At 45.0% G+C, this 18,746-nt stretch overlaps 1 protein-coding gene across 6 annotated transcripts in view; it reads left to right on the top strand.

Moving 5' to 3' along the window:
- Positions 1-18,746, top strand: part of LOC111841468 (AP-3 complex subunit beta-2-like) — a 35,944-nt gene that overhangs the window by 10,341 nt on the left and 6,857 nt on the right. For 3 of the 6 annotated variants that reach the window (XM_023807242.2, XM_023807215.2, XM_023807250.2), the window contains exons 2-24: positions 519-594; positions 2,584-2,658; positions 2,993-3,088; positions 4,927-5,087; positions 5,719-5,785; positions 6,863-7,045; positions 7,120-7,299; positions 7,375-7,472; positions 7,914-7,968; positions 8,172-8,243; positions 8,457-8,519; positions 8,672-8,804; positions 8,891-9,000; positions 9,365-9,541; positions 10,893-11,079; positions 13,789-13,907; positions 14,914-14,973; positions 15,861-15,899; positions 16,698-16,812; positions 17,094-17,262; positions 17,551-17,725; positions 17,971-18,043; positions 18,318-18,427. In XM_023807242.2, coding sequence (XP_023663010.2) covers positions 519-594; positions 2,584-2,658; positions 2,993-3,088; positions 4,927-5,087; positions 5,719-5,785; positions 6,863-7,045; positions 7,120-7,299; positions 7,375-7,472; positions 7,914-7,968; positions 8,172-8,243; positions 8,457-8,519; positions 8,672-8,804; positions 8,891-9,000; positions 9,365-9,541; positions 10,893-11,079; positions 13,789-13,907; positions 14,914-14,973; positions 15,861-15,899; positions 16,698-16,812; positions 17,094-17,262; positions 17,551-17,725; positions 17,971-18,043; positions 18,318-18,427 — 2,593 coding nt within the window. The remainder of the gene's footprint in view (positions 1-518; positions 595-2,583; positions 2,659-2,992; positions 3,089-4,926; positions 5,088-5,718; positions 5,786-6,862; positions 7,046-7,119; positions 7,300-7,374; positions 7,473-7,913; positions 7,969-8,171; positions 8,244-8,456; positions 8,520-8,671; positions 8,805-8,890; positions 9,001-9,364; positions 9,542-10,892; positions 11,080-13,788; positions 13,908-14,913; positions 14,974-15,860; positions 15,900-16,697; positions 16,813-17,093; positions 17,263-17,550; positions 17,726-17,970; positions 18,044-18,317; positions 18,428-18,746) is intronic. The other 3 variants (XM_023807245.2, XM_023807232.2, XM_023807224.2) reach the window with 2 other exon arrangements.

Genomic DNA, 18,746 nt, shown 5'->3' with positions numbered 1-18,746 from the left:
CATTACTGTTAGGAATGACCGGTTCCCTTCCCGAGTCCTGCTTTTTATGGTCACTTCTGGGAATTCTCCATGGGCCATGTTTTTGCTCTGGGGGCGCATTAGATGCTCTGCTCCCCCAGTGTGTTGCTGTACAGATGGAGCGATGCCGCATAGACTATTAAGAAACGCCGCGGACACAGCATGCGGAATCAGACATGATGAAAGACTGTAACTTAGAGAGATTCACATCTCCATTTCGTGTACTTCATGAGAAAGAGTAATTCCATTCATGTAAATACTTCAGAACAAAATGTGCGTTATTCCTGTATCTCAGGCATACATCTGGGGATTTTTCCTTGTAATGTTTAAATTTAGAAATGAAGGTGGTGTAGAAAACATGGATAGTGAATAACAAAGGAAAATTAAAAAACCATGTCATTGCATTGAAAGCATTTCTAACCAATTATGTAACAGACTGCAGTGTGTGCATGAGGAAAAGATAAGTGAATAAAAATTGAAACGCCTATTCTTACCCCTAGACATGATGACTTGAAGGAAATGCTGGATAGCAACAAAGATTCCCTGAAGCTCGAGGCCATGAAGAGGATTGTTGCAGTAAGTTCCCCCTTATGCCGGCTTTTGAGTAGCAACAAGGAGTGAGTGCCAACCATAATGCATTTCCCAGGTCATTATTATTAATTTTTATTATGTGAAGTGCATCCACCCAGTGGTGTCATTTGGTGGGTCAGAGTGATGAAGGATGACTGAACCAGCCCCAGAGTGTAAAAGGTGTACCCATGAAACTGTATCAGCCACCTAGCCCTGCTGCATTTATACCAGAAAGACAATCGGTCAGCCAGCCACTGGGATAATCCTGCAAACTTTAATCCAGTCTGTTACTTTCAGCAGCTGCTTCTTGTGTCACAGATGCCAGGGACTCAATTCCCACCCAGTTGCCACACTCCAGTAAATGTAGCGCAGTTTCCTTTTTTAAATACTAAACTAGTTCACGGTGATTTGTTTGAAGTAGGAGGCACTGAGCAGACTCACATCAGTCTGATTTCCCTTACCGAATTTTAAATCACGGTCTTGTGTAGCCTTTCCGAACACAAGACTAACGGATAATATTTAAAGCCAGTTGTACAGTATTAATTGAGTAAGATTGTATCTTAAGTCACTTGCACATATTGATCACATGTGACTTATTTAATTGGTGCTGAAGTCAGTCTGAAAAGGTCTGTACCTTACCTTATTCTCCTTTCTTTTGGAAGTTAAATGAGTTCTCATCCGGTCGTTATAGCATCATTTTGACGTTTGGCCCGCCTCTTCTTAATACAGCTGGTTTCCATGGGGATGCCTATTAAGGTAGTGGCAGTAACCAGGGGGTGAGAGAGAAGCTAGTGGAACTAATGGGATGGACATAGTGATGGACAAGTAGGTATGGAAGCACATCAACCAGTGATAGTGGTTCAACATGAGCAAAAGAAAAACAGGAATAAACAGGATGCCATTAACCAGTGGACAACAGTGAAGGTGGGAGGCACAGCAGCAGCAAAGGTAGTTGAAGGCTGCAGTTACTGTTTGGAGTCATTTGTGTACTGGTAGGGAACCCAAAAGCTGCAGTGGCACCATGGGAACACTGGCCAGCAGGTACAGCTCACAAAGTGCTCATCCCTTGGCATGATTATGCTTAAGACTGACAAGAGTCAGGTGCCATGATTAAGCCCATGAATTTAAATTTTCATGGATTTAATAAATTGTACTTGTTGATTCTGCATTATAATTGTTCTGTGTTATACTTGTTTATGCACATTATATGTATGTGAAAGCTCTGCTAATTAATTAACGGCAATTCAGCTTTAATTAAAGCACAGTATTTTGGCAGAAGTAATGAACAGCAAGGGAATAGGAAGTCTTTTAGCAAGTGTCAGTTAGACCATTAGTTCTGAAGTAGGTTTCATGTTGACAGTTGGCCCCAATTGATCTGTTGTACTTTGAACCTCTTGACACACCAGGGAAGATTGCAAAGATGTCTGCAGACTCATTAATGTGACAATCAACTGTAATTGAAAGGGAATGAACAGTCCAGTGTTAAATATTTGTCAACTGATTCATTTTAAAGGTGCATATGGCTGAATTATTTATTTCAGAGAAATGTATTTATAGCTGGAAAGATCAATATATTTTCTAGTGGTGCTCAAACTATAAAGGACATGGTAAAACAATGTAGAGGCAGCCACAGAGAAGGTCTTACATTTTTATGTGTTAAGCGTCCAGCTTCAGGAGTGCAGACAAGTCACTTATTCACTAAGAAGGTCCCTATTCAAGCTTCTCAAGTCAGACTGGCTTGTATAAGCTCAGACATTTTACAGTGCCCAGCTTTCACATTTTTCATGTAATCAGTACATGTATGCTTTGGAAACAGCATTTGCTAAATAAGTGAAGTGTAAAAATGTAACAGTAAGTGTGAATGTATTTGTTCTTATGTCCTCTTGCTTGTTAACATGCTCCATATGACTGCAAACAAATCTGGTTCTGCTGGAGATTATTGTGTGGATGTAGTCGTCAATCGGAGCTGCTTACCGATTTATGCATTTTCTTTAGATGATAGCCAGGGGGAAAAACGCTTCAGACCTCTTCCCGGCAGTGGTGAAGAATGTGGCCTGTAAGAATATCGAGGTGAGCTCTTGAGCAGGACTGCCCTATTTCGCATGCCTGTTTCCTGCCAAATTATTAGTGACTGAATGTAACACTTAAAATAATGCATTCTGCAGTTGGCCATTTTCCAGATACGATGACCTGTATATAGCACTATTTTGTTATGTCTTGGCAAAAATGTATAGATGCTATTTTTCCAAAATTATGACCATGTTTCACATTGGAAGAGATTAGGAAGTTTTACATTCCTCTTCAGGGTTGAACAGCCTTTTCTCCAATTTCTCTTTGTAACAAAAAGATAAAAATGATGATCTATCTGGTCTATGATTGCCTGGGTTTGTCCCTTTTGCTCCAGGTGAAGAAGCTGGTCTATGTGTATTTGGTCCGATATGCTGAGGAGCAACAGGACCTTGCACTGCTCTCTATCTCCACCTTCCAGAGGGGGTTAAAGGTCAGTCTCGCGAAGTTAAATAACCTTAAGAATGGGTTATATGTGGAATATTAGGTTACTGATCACATTTTGAATTAAACGGCTAGCAGATAAAACGAACAATCACGCACATTCCCAATTGTGATTTTTTCCAATATGTTGTGTTTGTAACTCGCTGAAGATTACAGGATATGGTAAATGACTTCCTGTGGCTTCCTCAGAGAGATTAGTGTAAAACTGGATGTTGGGCGATTTTTAGCTGTTTTCACCAAAGCAATTTTGTTCTTTGTGCACTGAGGGACTGAAAACAAAACCCTCGGAGACATCTGTGTACACAAGGGCCTCGTCATCACAGACGTTTGTCTCGCCTGATGCTCTGGATAGGACTTGTCGTCTCCCACAGAGACTTACCTGCATTTATATCTGCTCATTCCAGATCGCAAAGAGGACGTTCTAATGTCACTCCAGCTATTTTTAGCAATGACTCCAGGCTGTTGAACATTATTCAGATTGTACAGGCAGAGGTACAGAACAAATTTACACTTGGCTTTTGATCTCTGTCACAGAAAGGTGGTGTGTGGCTCTGAACCCGTGACCAGAAGGTCATGAGTTCAAATCCTGTGGCTGGCAGAGTGACTGCACTCTGGGGACAAGCGCATCGTTGGCAATGCAACATATTTTTCGTGTCTATTTCAGTTTATTTCTAACTTACATCTTTATGTAGAATTATGAAAAAAACGCTGATTAAATCTGCAATCTGTCTTCTTTTCAAAACGTCCATTGTCGGAAGTATTAAAGTTTTTAAATTAGGTTAAATCGGCAAAAAAAGTAAACCATGTCACATTTCTTTGTTTTACCTGCATCGGGGGCGTGTAGTGCCACCCTCACCTTGAAGATCGCCATTCGTATACTAAATAGCCGCTTTACCGCGTATTCAAATCGCATTCGCATGGTAATTTGATGAACAACACAACGGTGAAACGTGATCCAGATACATCCCCATCAGCACCATAAAAGGGGGGTAGGGACGTGGCCAGGTGTCAATGGCTCATTCATACACATGAGAGCTCCTACATATTCATTGGAAGGAGGCCAGAAATAGTGACATGAGTTAGGTTTTTCTTATTTATTTATCCATCTGAATGTTGCAACTACACCATTTAGTCATCTTCATGTAGCCAAGACTTTGGTGATCAGATATCTGGGATCAAAACAAACTGGCACCATTGTTTACTATGTACTTTTATAATGTTTCTGCAAGTGTTCCAAACTGCATTTTGCAATGTCTATACTTTGATGTCAGATTACAAACTTAACATAAATCTGACATATTTACAATATACATTAAAGATACATTTAAGATGAGCGTAATGGCAAAACAAATATATAAGAAATACTTTATTTGCCATGAATTAAGTTTATGATATTGAAAGAAATGTGTGATCCTGCCCCAGTCAGTGAGTGTGTGTTCCCTACCCCAGGTTCCCAGAGGGTTAATGTAAGACCTAAAGTCAAATTAAATAATGTCAGTAACAATCCGTTTCAAAATGTTTAGGTTCATCATAATTGTACCTTGATTGATGTACGTCATGAAGCATCAAGAATGATTTGTGCATAAATTTAAGTTGTGTATGTTTTGTATGAATATCTTTGCTGTTTTGTGTGGTAAAGAAAATAACTAGAAACCCAGTAAAACAAGAGTAACTGTTGGTTTTATTATGTTGGTATAAAAATATAGAAATGAATAAATCAAAATGTTCAGCCTTGAACAGCCACAACAGCAATTTCAGGGATGAATCCCTGATGCCGTATTGATGTGGGCGCGTTACCAGCGGCATGCCTGCCTGTTCTGTCTCCAGGACCCGAACCAGCTGATCCGAGCCAGCGCTCTGCGGGTCCTCTCCAGCATCAGGGTCACCATCATTGTGCCCATCATGATGCTGGCCATCAGGGAGGCTGCATCAGACATGTCGCCCTATGTACGCAAGACCGCCGCCCACGCCATCCCCAAGCTCTACAGGTACCAATCATGCGCACATTCCTTTCACATTTGTACGGGCCCCTCCCCTCCCCTCCCCTCAGTGAATTATACTGGTATAGCATTGTGTTTTCAGCTTACGTTACGTTAGTCTCTGCTGTCCCAGTGAGGCACCCGTGCCAGCATGTCAGCTGAATAAAGAATCTGGATGACAACCAGGCGTGTGTGTGTAATCCATAGAGCATGTGAGAGTCATTATTTATCATTGGTTTGACTTATTTCTGGTTTGAGATTATCTAATATTTATTTGCAGACATATTTTATACAATTTCACAAAAATGTGTTGCTAATGATTCACAAACCCACTATAGTTTTGCTGCAGACCACTGTCTTAAAGACTGCATGCTCCAGCCTAATGCTGATAACAGTTTTACACAATTTGCTTTAGGAATCTTCAGCGGACAGGGGTAGACCTATTTGTGTGTGTGCGTGTGTGCATGTGTGTGTGTGTGTGTGTGTGTGTGTGTGTATGCACACACTGCCATGTCATCACAGAACAGACCCATCTGGCTGGGGCCTGATATTCCATGCACACCTGATACTCCTTGCTCTCGCTTTGCTCTCTTAACTCATCTTCTTAAACTGTTTCCCTCCTTGTTCTCACCATGTTTAGCTTAGACCCAGACCAGAAAGACCAGTTGATCGAAGTCATCGAGAAACTCCTCGCTGACAAGACTACGGTAAGGACATCTTTTGATCCAAACGCTCTGCCATATTTATGGCCGATGTCTAATTCAGACTATCTCAGCCGGGTCCTTGGGGACCCACAGGCAGCCTAGCTGGGAGGGAGCAAAAACGGGGGCTGTCTGGGGAGAAACACTGATCTAATTAATATTTGGTGATTTTATGAACGTTGAGTCACTGTTTGTCAGATTTATATCAACTTTTTGAGATATTTGATTATTTGTCTTTTGGTGTAGTGTGTTTTTGTGGATGTATTTCTGTAGCTGTGTCCTCCTAATGTAAGCCTATATTAGCTATCTTTGGGATATAGCCTTTGAAATTGCACATATGTGATAAGTACATATTTAATATAAAGAGAAATCATTTCACGCTCATTAAACCCATTGAGATGGGTTATTTTTTGGCACTTTTTTTGCTGACTGCAATCATCGAACAGGAACCAAGGGCCGGCGGTGTCCTGGCTCAGTGGATACCGCCATCACCTCACGCCCCGGCGTGTGAGCTTCCATGCCTGCCCCTCCTCCTGTGTGTATAGAGTTTTCTTCCTGCAGTACAACGACGTGCATGTGTGTGGTGTTTCTAAGCTGCTGTTTGCCTGCTCTGCAGTGGACTGCTATTTCATCCGGGGTGTTTTTTATTGTGTCATGTGATGCCTGGAATAGACACCACCACAGAGCTGTACTGGAGTAGGGTGTAAGATGGATGAAGAACGCTGTATTTTGTCACATTGGAATGATTGTGTTACTTTTTATTCACATTTATTGTAACTGATGCAGTTATACAGAAAATATGTGAACAAGGCAAAAATGTATAATAACTTACTCAACATATTATGTATTCAAAACTGCACAATAATATTAATAAACAGAAAAGTAAATCAACTAAATCCACGAACAAAATTATCAGTTGACTTTCATATCTGATATTTTAATCCTTCTGCGTACTTTGGTTTCATTATATTCAAATGTAGTAACACGTAAATGTAATCTTTTAAGCATTGCCGTTCTGATATGTTTGAGTTTTGCCTGGAGGTGAAAGGTCAGGCTGCTTATCGTCCCTCTCTGTGCCCCCAGCTGGTGGCGGGGAGCGTGGTGATGGCATTCGAGGAGGTCTGTCCTGAGCGCATAGACCTCATCCACAAGAACTACCGCAAGCTCTGCAACCTGCTGATCGATGTGGAGGAATGGGGCCAAGTGGTGATCATCAACATGCTCACACGTTACGCCCGCACGCAGTTCCTCAACCCCAACGCCAACGTGAGTGTGCCCACCTTCCCACTGTGCCCACCCAGAGGGGATTGCCCCCGTAATCTCATCCCCTCTCTGAGCAGGAGTCCCTGTTGGAGGAGGGCACGGAGAAGGCCTTCTACGGCTCCGACGAAGACGAGGGGAAGGAGGAGAAGGTGGAAGCTGCCGCCCTGGTGGCCAAGAGGAAGCCCTACGTGATGGATCCCGACCACAGGCTGTTGCTACGCAACACCAAGCCCCTTCTGCAGAGCCGTAATGCAGCCGTGAGTGCCGCCTGAACCTGGTCTGAAGGAGTACCAGCTCCAGACAGGCTTCATCCTTTTACCATCCATCCCCAGGTGGTGATGGCTGTGGCCCAGCTGTACTTCCACTTGGCCCCCAAAGCAGAAGTTGGGGTCATCGCCAAGGCGCTGGTTCGCCTCATGAGGAGCCACAGGTAGGTGCTGTGAGGGGCACCATTTCATAAGAATGAAAAGCCACCTATTACCTTTCCCCTCCCAGCTACCGGCCAGCTTGCTGCTCTCTTACTGGGACGAGGTCCGCAGAATGTTCTAGGGGGGCTTGCTGAGTTTTCCTTCCTCATGTGGTTGTGAAGTCCTGTAAGTGTGAACGAGGGACTGATGTTAAAGCAGAAACTCTTCTGCAACAAACAATTTCACAGTCAATGTACTGAAATATAGGAGCAGCAGCCAGCAGTAAATCATGCAACAGCTTTGTTAAATTTGCTTTTCATGGATTCCTACATTGTTTGGTATGTTTACTAGTCACTGGTGCATATTCTGTCGAATTTATTCAGTCCAGTGAAGGAGCTTTGTAGTAAAGCAGACCGTCACCCCTAAATGAAGCGAGATTACTGAATGCTATACTTATCCGACAGCGAAGTCCAGTACGTCGTGTTGCAGAATGTGGCAACCATGTCCATCAAGCGAAGAGTAAGTAGAATATTCATTTATGAGCAATTGATTTACACGCTCAGGCTCTTAGGAGAATTCATTTTGAAACAAAAAAATACTGTGAATGTACTTATCAAGTTGCCGTTGAATTGACTTTTCGAGTGAGACTTTTGTAGTTATGTTATAAAAGTGAAGTTGACTTCCATATATAAAAGAAAATGTGTGTGTCTCTCTTTTCAAAGGGGATGTTTGAACCCTATCTGAAGAGCTTCTATATCCGGTCCACAGACCCAACCCAGATCAAGGTCCTCAAGGTAATTGCAGGTGTATTGTAGATTGTGCTGAGATACATTGGTACCAGTGAGTTATTCATAGGGCCCATTAGTGACACCCTCAGTAGCCAAATGTATTCAGGTGCCACCACTGTAAATTAGAAAATCGGGCCCCCTTACCCTGTTAAATTATAGGTGGATGGATGGATGGATTTCCTTGCACATGATGACCTGACTTATTTGTTGTATTTGCAGTTAGAAGTTTTGACCAACCTGGCAAATGAAACCAACATATCCACTATTCTGAGAGAATTTCAGGTTTGGCATATTATTTAGAAATATTTCTAGAATTTCGGTTTCTTTTTCAGACTATGTAACAACACATTCGTTCATGATGTTTTTACATAGTTATATCCTGTATGCACATGCATGCTCTGTGTAATGTCCCGCATTGATTCCTCCGGTTGTAGACTTATATTAAAAGCATGGACAAAGACTTTGTCGCTGCCACCATCCAAGCGATTGGCCGCTGTGCCACCAGCATTGGGGAGGTTAGGGACACCTGTCTCAACGGGCTGGTTCAGCTGCTGTCCAACCGGGATGGTGAGTTTTCCTGGCCAAGTTCTCCAAGCCTCCCAGCGGAATGACATGATATGGACTGTCATCCCTTCTGCGCTCCATTGTCACAGAGCTGGTGGTGGCCGAGTCAGTTGTGGTGATTAAGAAGCTTCTGCAGATGCAGCCTGAGAGGCACAGCGACATCATCAAGCACATGGCCAAGCTGACGGACAACATCCAGGTAAGGCGGCTGGGTCTCCCTGCTCGGCTCAGCCAGTGAGCTCTGAAGCGAGTGAGCTCGAGGCCAGCAGGACATTGAGCAGTGGGGAGAAGGACCCACCTTTGTTTGCGGGTCTCTGAGTCAGAGATCCATGCGCTTAGCGTATGTGTATGACTGTGACGCTAACTCCTGACCATATAATGGTTTTAATTAAACGAGAGAATAAAACCATAATACAGACACCCTACAGTTTCCCAGGGCCGGAGGTGGCCGCCCATTAAAGGGTCTCAGCTGAAACTGACTTCCGTTAATTAGGCCACTGAGTTCATCCCAGGGTTTCCAGTCGGAATCCTCACCAGTCGCACACCTTCTCCCCGGTGTCCAGGTCCCCATGGCCCGAGCCAGTATCCTGTGGCTCATCGGTGAGTACTGCGAGCACATCCCGAAAATCGCTCCCGATGTGCTGAGGAAGATGGCCAAGTCCTTCACCAATGAGGAGGATATTGTCAAGCTGCAGGTCCTCAATCTGGCTGCCAAGCTCTACCTGACCAACTCCAAGCAGGTGAATGAGACGGTGACCTAAGGAGACTTTGACTTTGGGTTTAAATAGTGGTTTGTATTGTGGTTTAAAAAGAGTGAAAAACATCCATGTTTGGATAGGTAGCAGAGAGAAACACACAGGGGGAAAGCAGATTATTCTAGATCCTCATCAAGGAAAGGTTGTGTTGAAGCAGCCATATGGTCTAAATCAAACCCGTGGAACGTGCTGGAATCCAGCGAGACAGGTGGAGGGGTTGTTTGTCTGTTTTTACAGCCTCTCTCTCCTCAGTTCCGCTTGGTTGCCATTCTGTGCAGCCCTGTCGCAGATGGCCCTTACCAATTTGCCTCTCAAATGCTAGCATCCTGCAAAGGCAGGGTAAACCTTCTGTGTAATTAGCCAGAGTGCTCTGTGACTTTAATGTGCCGAGTGCACTTTATGATCAAGGGCCTCGTGTACGGCAGAGCTGACTTCCGTCAGCATCTCTGCGATAAATCTGTTTTTATTTTAAATGCAAAATTGAACAGGCTGCACAACAACCTGTCTGTGTCCCAGAGAATGACACAGCAGGTGACCTTCAGCTGTTTTCAACATTAAAGCCTCATGCTTTGTTCTTCCATGAAGGCCCTGCGTAGAGCTGTCTATGGTCCTGAAATTGAGACTCTCAGCCATAATAGGCCCTCGTAAAACAGCAGCACATTATTTTCACAGTTGAGCAGTGATGTCAACTTCAGGGGTGAGGATAATTAGTATGAAAATGCCAGGGTGTGGCGATCAAAGCAGGGGGATGCAGTGAGGTATTTGCCTTTAATCTCGCGGCACAATCTGGCGCTCTGGGCATGTAATCTGCAGCCTGCATTTTCTCTGGATGGGCCTCATTTGTCATTGTGGACATGTCCATGGAAAACCAGGGGTGAATCCATGCATACATACACAGGCATGAACATACACACACACACACATACACACGTGTGTATTCATATATTTATCAGGATTCTTTGTTCATTTCTATGGGAAAAACCCTTACTGTATCACAACAATGACAGCTTTAATCCCTACCCAGCCCTAACCTTAACCATGAGGAACCAAACAATACAAGACTTCTGGCATTTTTAGTTTTTTGATCACATTCACAGATTTTTATTAAATTGAGTTTCCTCTTGTGGGGATTGAAAAATGGTCCCTGCAATGTCAAAATAACAGGTTTTTATAACATAAATGTCCCCACAATGTAATATATATATAGCTGACATGCACACGCACACACACACACACACACACACACACACACACACAGCCACTGCTACCTCTTACCAGTAAATCTGCTCCCCTCAGTGTTTTTCTATAGTATTCCTCCTTCCTGTGTACCATACAGACCAAGCTGCTGACTCAGTACGTGCTCAACCTGGCCAAGTATGACCAGAACTATGATATCCGAGACCGGGCTCGCTTCATCCGGCAGCTCATCGTGCCCACTGACAAGAGTGGCGCGCTCAGCAAGTACGCCAAGAAGCTGTTCTTGGCGCTCAAGCCAGCCCCTGTGCTGGAGTCTCCCTTCAAAGGTAGGGCAGGAACGCCCCTCTCAAGTCCCCCATACCGCAGTAATTCCCACACTTGGCGTCTTAGCATTTAGCTTTATCCTCTCATAATGTGGGTGCGCCTGACACGTGCAGGGTTGGTAGGTCGGGTTCCGCTTTGCGTGTGGGGCTTGTATGTTCTCCTCATATGGACCGGCTGCATCCAGGTTCACCGTAGCCCTGTGTTGTATAAGCAGGTACAGAATGGATGAGCATCACTGGTTGCTGTCCCCTTTAATGCCTTGCCGTTGTGTGCACTCTCCCTTATTGGTAGAGGATCCTTGTTGGCTTATAGGTCTAAGTAAGGTGGCTTCTTGAATTGGCTTTTTATAGGGTTAGGGCTACAGGCTTTGCTGTGGTCTTTTACCACATATATACATTTATATATCAGCGTACCTCAGGTTTAATAGTTACAAATCACGGGCCTTTCTTGTTGAAAAGCATCTCATCGATTGACGTGAGATCTGACCTCATAAATATACATTTTTTATGTACCTTTTGGTTATAAGAGCTATAAGAATAAGGAGAACAGCTGTATAACCGTATAGAGATGATGGCACAGAGGCTATGCACATACTGTGTGTTTGTTTAGTGCTGTTTAGCTAGCCTTAAGTCTTTAAAGTCTGTGTACTGAGCGCACATATCATATGGACATAAGGAAGTTCCTATTATTAGAAAACAAAATTTCAGCTCATTTCCTGTGAACTGAAGAAGATGCCAGATGAGCTGACGCTCACCGGAGCACAGGTGGCTTACCATGTCAGCGAGAAGGTGATACAGGCTAAAGGAGCAAGAGCGAGGGAAGAGTGACGAGATTCAGGCCAGGCTACGGAGCCCCACCCCCTTAAGGCCCCTCCTGCTAGCAAACGCCCGGTTGCTAATCAGAAAGATCATTGAATTCCAGCTGAGAATTTCTTTGCACAAAACGATTTTCACAGTGAGGTGACAGTAAACAGCAACATCCCGGATGTTGTTATTGAGCTGGCACACTACTTGGCTTACATCGCTGATACAATGGTTTACTTCATCAAAAGCAAAGGAGGGGGAGTGTGCACTCATATAAGCTAGGTTCTCGTTAGCCGTTCGCCACGTCTCCACCGGCGATCAAAAAGCCAGTGTGGTGAGTTTATTTCTCATCATTTCAGTCCCAACCATAGCGGTTGTCGGTTCCCAACCTGATGGGTCATTTGTGAACGAGACGGCTCTAAGAGTTTGTTTTTTTTGTTTATTGATATTCCATATGTTTTTCTGAGCCACTTTATGCTGAAGACTGTGACTCCAGCAAAACACAATAGATCAGGAATTGGCTAATGAATGTCAGCGATTTCCAGCCTTTTCATGTTGCGGAGGATAAGGGAGTATATTTTATTACTCTTTTTATGCCTCACATTGAGTCGAATTGCATTTTCAGTTTCATGTCCAAGTGACAATGACAATAAAGATTATCTTTATTCAGAAATACAGCCATGCTCATAATCCAGTGCACTGTATGTTATTCTAAGCAGGAAAGCATGCTCTTAATCAGTCCACGACTATGATAAAGATCATACAGGCGTCACTGAGAGAAAGGGTTCAAAAAGCTTCAGTAGTTTGTCTGACATCATGATTCATACCGATAAGCAGAGACAGCACTCAGCATGCCGATGCTATAGGGCAGGTCGGCGTGCTACAGAGGGCGATTACGGGCCACAGGCTGCCGGATATTAAATTTCAGTCCATGCATTCTAGGTTTGATATAAACCTGTTCATGCTATATGTGGTTTCTAGGTTAATTAAGAACTAAAGGATGCATTGGTAGAATTTGTGTGCAAGGAAGAATAAAATACGCACCAAAATGCATGATGCCAATGGAAACATTGCTAGACAATGTCAGGCTTCTTGTCTACAGAGACAGTATCACAGCTACACAAATTTGACCTTTTTGTGTCTGTAGAAGCAGTCCTGCTTTCAGTGTGAGAATGATTTCATGGCTAACACGTTTTATGCCTGGCTAAGAAACCAGTACTGTTAGCCACAGTGGCTGAAACCTTTGAAGAGCTAAAGAGAGCCCTGCGTGAGCAGTGCCTTGTGTACCAGCACTGCCAAGAATCACTGTTCTCCCAACTTGCCTCATGTTTAAAGGCAGGCTGTTGTAGTATCCTGACCCAGTGTGTAAAAGGGTGTTACGCCCATGGCTGGGCCGCTCTTCAAAAAGCCCTTCAGCAAGTCACTAAGTCAGCCGGGCATATCCTTGGTCTACAGCTGCCAGACATTAAGGGCATCTACAGCAACAGCAGCCTCTGGAGGGCTCTTAGTGCCTCTTATACCCAGCCACTCTGCGCTCACTATACTGCCATCTGCTGAGAGATATGGGAGCCTGCCTGGCCGCTCACCCAGACTCAGGAATAGCCTCTTATGAAGCCTGCCTCCCTGCACTAGCTTCCTCCCACTGTGCATTAATATAATAATAATAATATAATACTAATAGTAATAATAATAGCTGACTTAATAGGAGTGTATTTTTGAATGAGCCATTACTGTAAATGCAGTGAAATATCAGCATTTTGTGTTTTGGCCATATGGATCATGGATAAACCTCGGTAGAGTGTAATTAAGTGCTTTGAAATTGCCAGAAAGCCTAATGATTTGTTATAGACTGAAATGGCTGGAGCAGCTGGCTAAGCGGAGTGTTGTTCCTGTGTGTCGCTGTTGTAGACCGGGATCACTTCCAGCTGGGCTCGCTCTCCCACCTGCTGAACGCCAAGGCCGGCGGTTACCAGGAGCTGCCCGACTGGCCCGAGGTGGCCCCAGATCCATCTGTGCGCAATGTGGAGGTAACGCTTATGGCCGTGTCCTCGGCCACGCTCGCCGACGCTCTCGGCACAGTCCTGTGGGAGCTCTGTCTGTGTCCAACCTCAATTCCTGTCTCACCAACCCCATACGGAAGCACCCCTTGACACCTGCATCATATTCTGTTCACCTCCATGCTTTTCTAGAACAGTACTGCCAAATACAAGTGCCCATCCAGTAAGATTGTCTTCCCCCAGTTACATGCTGAGAAACATCTGCTCCTCAGAATAATGGCGCCCTGTTCTAGTCAAGGTTGTAGCTGAATGCACCTTATCTTTCGATTATCTTCCTACATGAAAGGAGGGAAGTGGTGTCCATGGAAACACGCAGAGATACTGTCATGTCTTTGAGGGCTGAGGCTACGCGGGTTGAATCGGCATGGCTTTTGAATCACACCAAGCTTTGCTCAAGATGCTGTGAAATTCCAGTCTGCTGGAATCCGCTTGGCCCTGTCATCTCCTTGCATTTGAAGAGTGTGCATCAGGAGACCACGCCCTGTCCTGTGCTCTGTAGGACAAAGCCCCCAGAACCGTCCTCTCTGTAAACCTCACAGCCTTACAGAAACACTTTGTGAGTCAGACACGGGCCTGGTCTGCCACCTAGTCTGTGTTCATTGCGCTGTTTGTTCATCTCCATGTGTGATAAATCAAGATCCAAGATCGAATCAAAACTTTTGTTCAAATCCCCGGAATACCTGAAACCTTCTGGGTTGGCTTCTTCATTGGGTGTCTGAGGGTTTTGATTGGCTGATGCTCTGCAGGGTGCTTCCTCTCTCAGAGATTTCATCCCTCTCCTCCATTGTGGGTTGTCTCGTCCTGTAGACGATGCAGACTTTTCCCAGTGAGGCCAAGACAGGGCGGAGCGCTGTGTGTCTGATATGAAAGCCCCCTCCCCTCCCCTCCTCGACTCCCGCCTCCCCCCCTCCCCTCCACCACCCCCGTGTGTCATTCCTCTCTCGCTGACCGTCTCTCTCTTTGCCCTGGCCTGCAGCTACAGGAGGTCATTTCCACCAGCAGGGGGCGGATCGGCTCGCTAGGAGGCTGGCCAGAGGTGCCCCTTGGGATTGCTGTCTGATTCCTCCTCTTTACCTGTGGCCAGGGAGGCTCAGAACACAGACACATACAGAGCAGAAAACGCCTTTGGAAGTTAACTTTTTTAACAACTTAATAAATTCCATCACGTACATTCAAGGCTGTTAATGAATAAGTGGTCTCAGGAAAAAACAAGCCTTATTCAGAAAGTCAGATTTCTCTTAACCAACTGAATAATTATTAGGAAGGAATTTACCACAGGTATCTGTAGGTCAGGTTGTAAATGGAATATTGTTATTTAGTCTGAATGGGTTTTTACAGATATGATGAAATGATGCTGTGAGATGTTTCATACATGTTTCTGACTTGCACTGACTAATGGTGTGAGTGGGTCTTGTGCTTTAGTACGTAAGAGCCGAGCTGCATGGAAACACGGCTGACTGCTGACTTGACTTGCAGATGTCCAGATGCACTGCTGCTGGTTTAGAATGGCTTTTATGTCCGTGTGTGTTCTCAGGCCACATAAGCGAGCTCGGTCCCCGAGCGTTTCGCACACTGCTGCTCTGATCACGTAGAATCACAGGACCCCTGGGTGTCTCTGCAGAAGCCGGCTGTACCGCTCTCATCTGGGGCATCTTGTGGCACAATAACAGGAAGAAACTTCTTAGTATTGAAAGTTGAAAGTCTCCCAGCCGCTGCACTGTTTTCTGTGGTTGCAGTAAAGCTTGTGTGTGTTTCAGTAAAGAGGTCCACGCTAGTGAGCCCGCCTGGTAATTACATGGGCCGGCGGGACCGCCAGACAAACCCCCCCACCCCCCGTCCTTTGTACCGTGCACTTCTCTGTACTGTCTTTTCTTTGACTATTCATTTCAATTCCATGCCATTCTTTTCTTTCCCATCTGGCAGGTTATTATGCTGCTCGAAAGAGTCACAGCCTTAACCAGAGTGAGTCAGTCAGTGGCACAGCACAGGGCAGCAGTCACTGCAGCTCCTTCCCACCCTACGCAGTACTTACTGCAGAACTCCGCCTTCGTGCTTAATTTGCCAAAAGCTATTTCCTTGAAAGTATTTAGTGTTCTCTTACCTTATTGCCCTTGTCTTTCTTTTCAAATTACGTATCAATTTCATTGTTTTGTGGACAACAAGCCATTTTGAGAAGTGGCTATATAGTTCTGTATGTCCACATACGGCAATCTTTGGTTTTAATGTGTGGTTTGTTTGGCTTGCTCTATTTATATACGCGCACATTTTTTTCTGTTAACTAGAGAACTTTAAGTACTTTTCAATGATGACCCATGTCTCCGCTGGAGCTCTCCTGGTAAAATACTCAGAATTGGCCATGAGGGTGACACCTGGTTCTCATTTTTATGCTGCTTGTGTCCCTGAACTCTGAATGAACATCACTCAGATTGCTGGATCCATTAGATCTGTATCGCTAAAAAGAAGAACCAATCAATTTAAAGACCTGTTACGTTATTCTTCACAGGTGCATCCTGGTCCATTTTGGTAACCCTGAGTCAGACTCTCATGGCCACTTATTTAGAAATGCTTTTAGCCTTACTATTGTCATCTCATTATTATTATTATCATTATTATTATTATTCTCTCCATCCATCCATCCATCTTCCAAGCGCTTATCCTGACAGGGTCACGGGGGGGGGGGGGGGGCTGTGCTAGGCTGCATAGCTGACAGAAAAAGGCCGTGGAGATTGCAGGTGCTGACCACATCTGCACTGCCTGCAGGTTCCTGAGTGGACCAAGTGCAGCAGCCGTGAGAAGAGAAAGGAGAAGAAGGTGGAAAAGCCCTTCTACTCGGACTCAGAGGGAGAGTCCGGACCCACAGAGTCGGCAGACAGCGGTAACTGAGGCCATTGTTCCATAGCGACAGCAGAGTCTGCCATGTTCTGCTGGCCTCAGATATCACATAGCTGCTTGTGTTTTGGGATTTTTCTGTTTTTTATTTTGTGTTTTATTTGCCATATTCAGCACCTCTTTCTTAACATCATAAGCATGTTGCTTTAACCTGCATGCGCTGTGAGCCCTTCGCAGTACAAGGTCACGAGCAGGGGTGATGCGTGGGGTGGGGGCTGGGGGCGCAGTTGTGTCTGTGTGTGTCCCAGCCTCCGCTCTCCCCTCCAGACTCGGACACGGGCAGCGGGACTGGCAGCGGCAGCGAGGAGAGCGGCTCAGAGTCGGGCAGCGAGGAGAGCGAGGGCGAGTCGGAGTCAGACAAGGAGGAGGAGGAGGAGAAACACAAGAGGAAGAGTAAGAGCAGAGCCAAGAAGAGCACACAGGAAAGCGAGGGAAGGTAATGACTGGCTAAGAAGCAAGCAGTCAGCAGAGAATGAATATTAATATAGAATATCGCATTATCCTCACGGTGAGGCTTGCAGTTCATTTACAGTATAAACTGTAATAATTCTTTTTCTCAATTCATATAATTAGTATTTCTGCTTTTTTCATGTTGATTAACTATGGGGAGCAACGTGAGCCGGTTTAAGTACATGGCCACGGCTGAGTTCCCAGCTTGTCTGCTAGTAGTCACTCTGTCTGGGGAGATGGCTGCAGCTCACAGACGGCACCTTCTCCCTGGCAGCGAGCCCAGCAGCGAGGATGAGAGGAAGAAACCGCCAAAGGGCAAAGGGCCCAAGGCTGCGTCAGACTCCGAGTCGGAGGAGGAGGAAGAGGAGGAGGAGAGCTCCTCGGAGAGCAGCGAGAGCGAGTCCGAGGGGGAGTCGGAGTCTGACACAGACACCAGGATGAAGCAGAAGGTGGGGGAAGCTCAGCTTGCGGAGGCAGCAAACACAGCCAGATACCTTCAAAAACCACCAGCGCAGTGACGGTCTATGTTAGCATCCGTGATTCTCACACTCACCCTGTTTGACCTGCTAGAACAGGAACTGCCATTTATGAGACATAAAGCACTGAGAGACGTGTCAGTGACGAGGTGCCCTGTTCTCTGCATCACAGATGCTTACAGAGCCTTTTCAGGGATCTCTGTCCACTCTTTTCACAGACCTGTGCTTCCAAACCACCCCCAAGACAACCGAAGAAAGAGACGGAAATGTCTCTGCTTGATCTTGATGATTGTAAGTGTATCTATATAAAAACTAAAATTTTATCAAATTATAAATATTTTCATGTAAAAAAAAAATTAATGAATTGAAATGTACATGAACATGGAATACATATTGTCTAAATCAAGATTCCAAGATATTTGCATTAATATTTATACATATTAATTAAACAAAATGAATTAAAAAGACACACTTGAGAATCTGCATTATTTGTGACCAGTGTTAAGTGTCATTTCTGGCCGTTGCCCTGACAACCCTCTGCCTCTGTGTCACTGTCACTGTACAGTCGAACCCACACCATCCCCACAGGTGACCCCTGTGAATAACTTCGTGTCCAGCAGTCTGGTGACAGATCTTGAGGGATTGTCCCTGTCGGATTCGGCACTGTCCCCGGCGGTAAGTAAGCTCAGCTACGCACCTGTAGACTTTCCGAGGACACTTTTGCCCGAAGCGACATACCAGTGAGGATCAAAGAGCAGGGTCAGTGTGTATCCCAGGCCCAAAGGCCATATGATCCCTCTATCGGCCACGGGCCTTTAACTTTCCACACAAGTGACACATCACAGAGCCGTTCCCCTACAGAGAACCAGAAACCTGGGATCCAGCTGCCCGGGACTTTACAGCTGCTTAGAGCTTATACAAGCTTTTTTTTCCCTAATAAACACTTACTAGCAGGAAAAAATACTTCTGTAGTCACTGTGAATTGATTTGAGTC

This window comes from Paramormyrops kingsleyae, chromosome 11, assembly GCF_048594095.1.
Source record: "Paramormyrops kingsleyae isolate MSU_618 chromosome 11, PKINGS_0.4, whole genome shotgun sequence".
In the NCBI taxonomy this organism is placed as follows: Eukaryota; Metazoa; Chordata; class Actinopteri; order Osteoglossiformes; family Mormyridae; genus Paramormyrops; species Paramormyrops kingsleyae.
The sequence above is the reverse complement of the archived record's forward strand: the minus strand, read 5'-3'. Positions and strand labels throughout refer to the sequence as shown.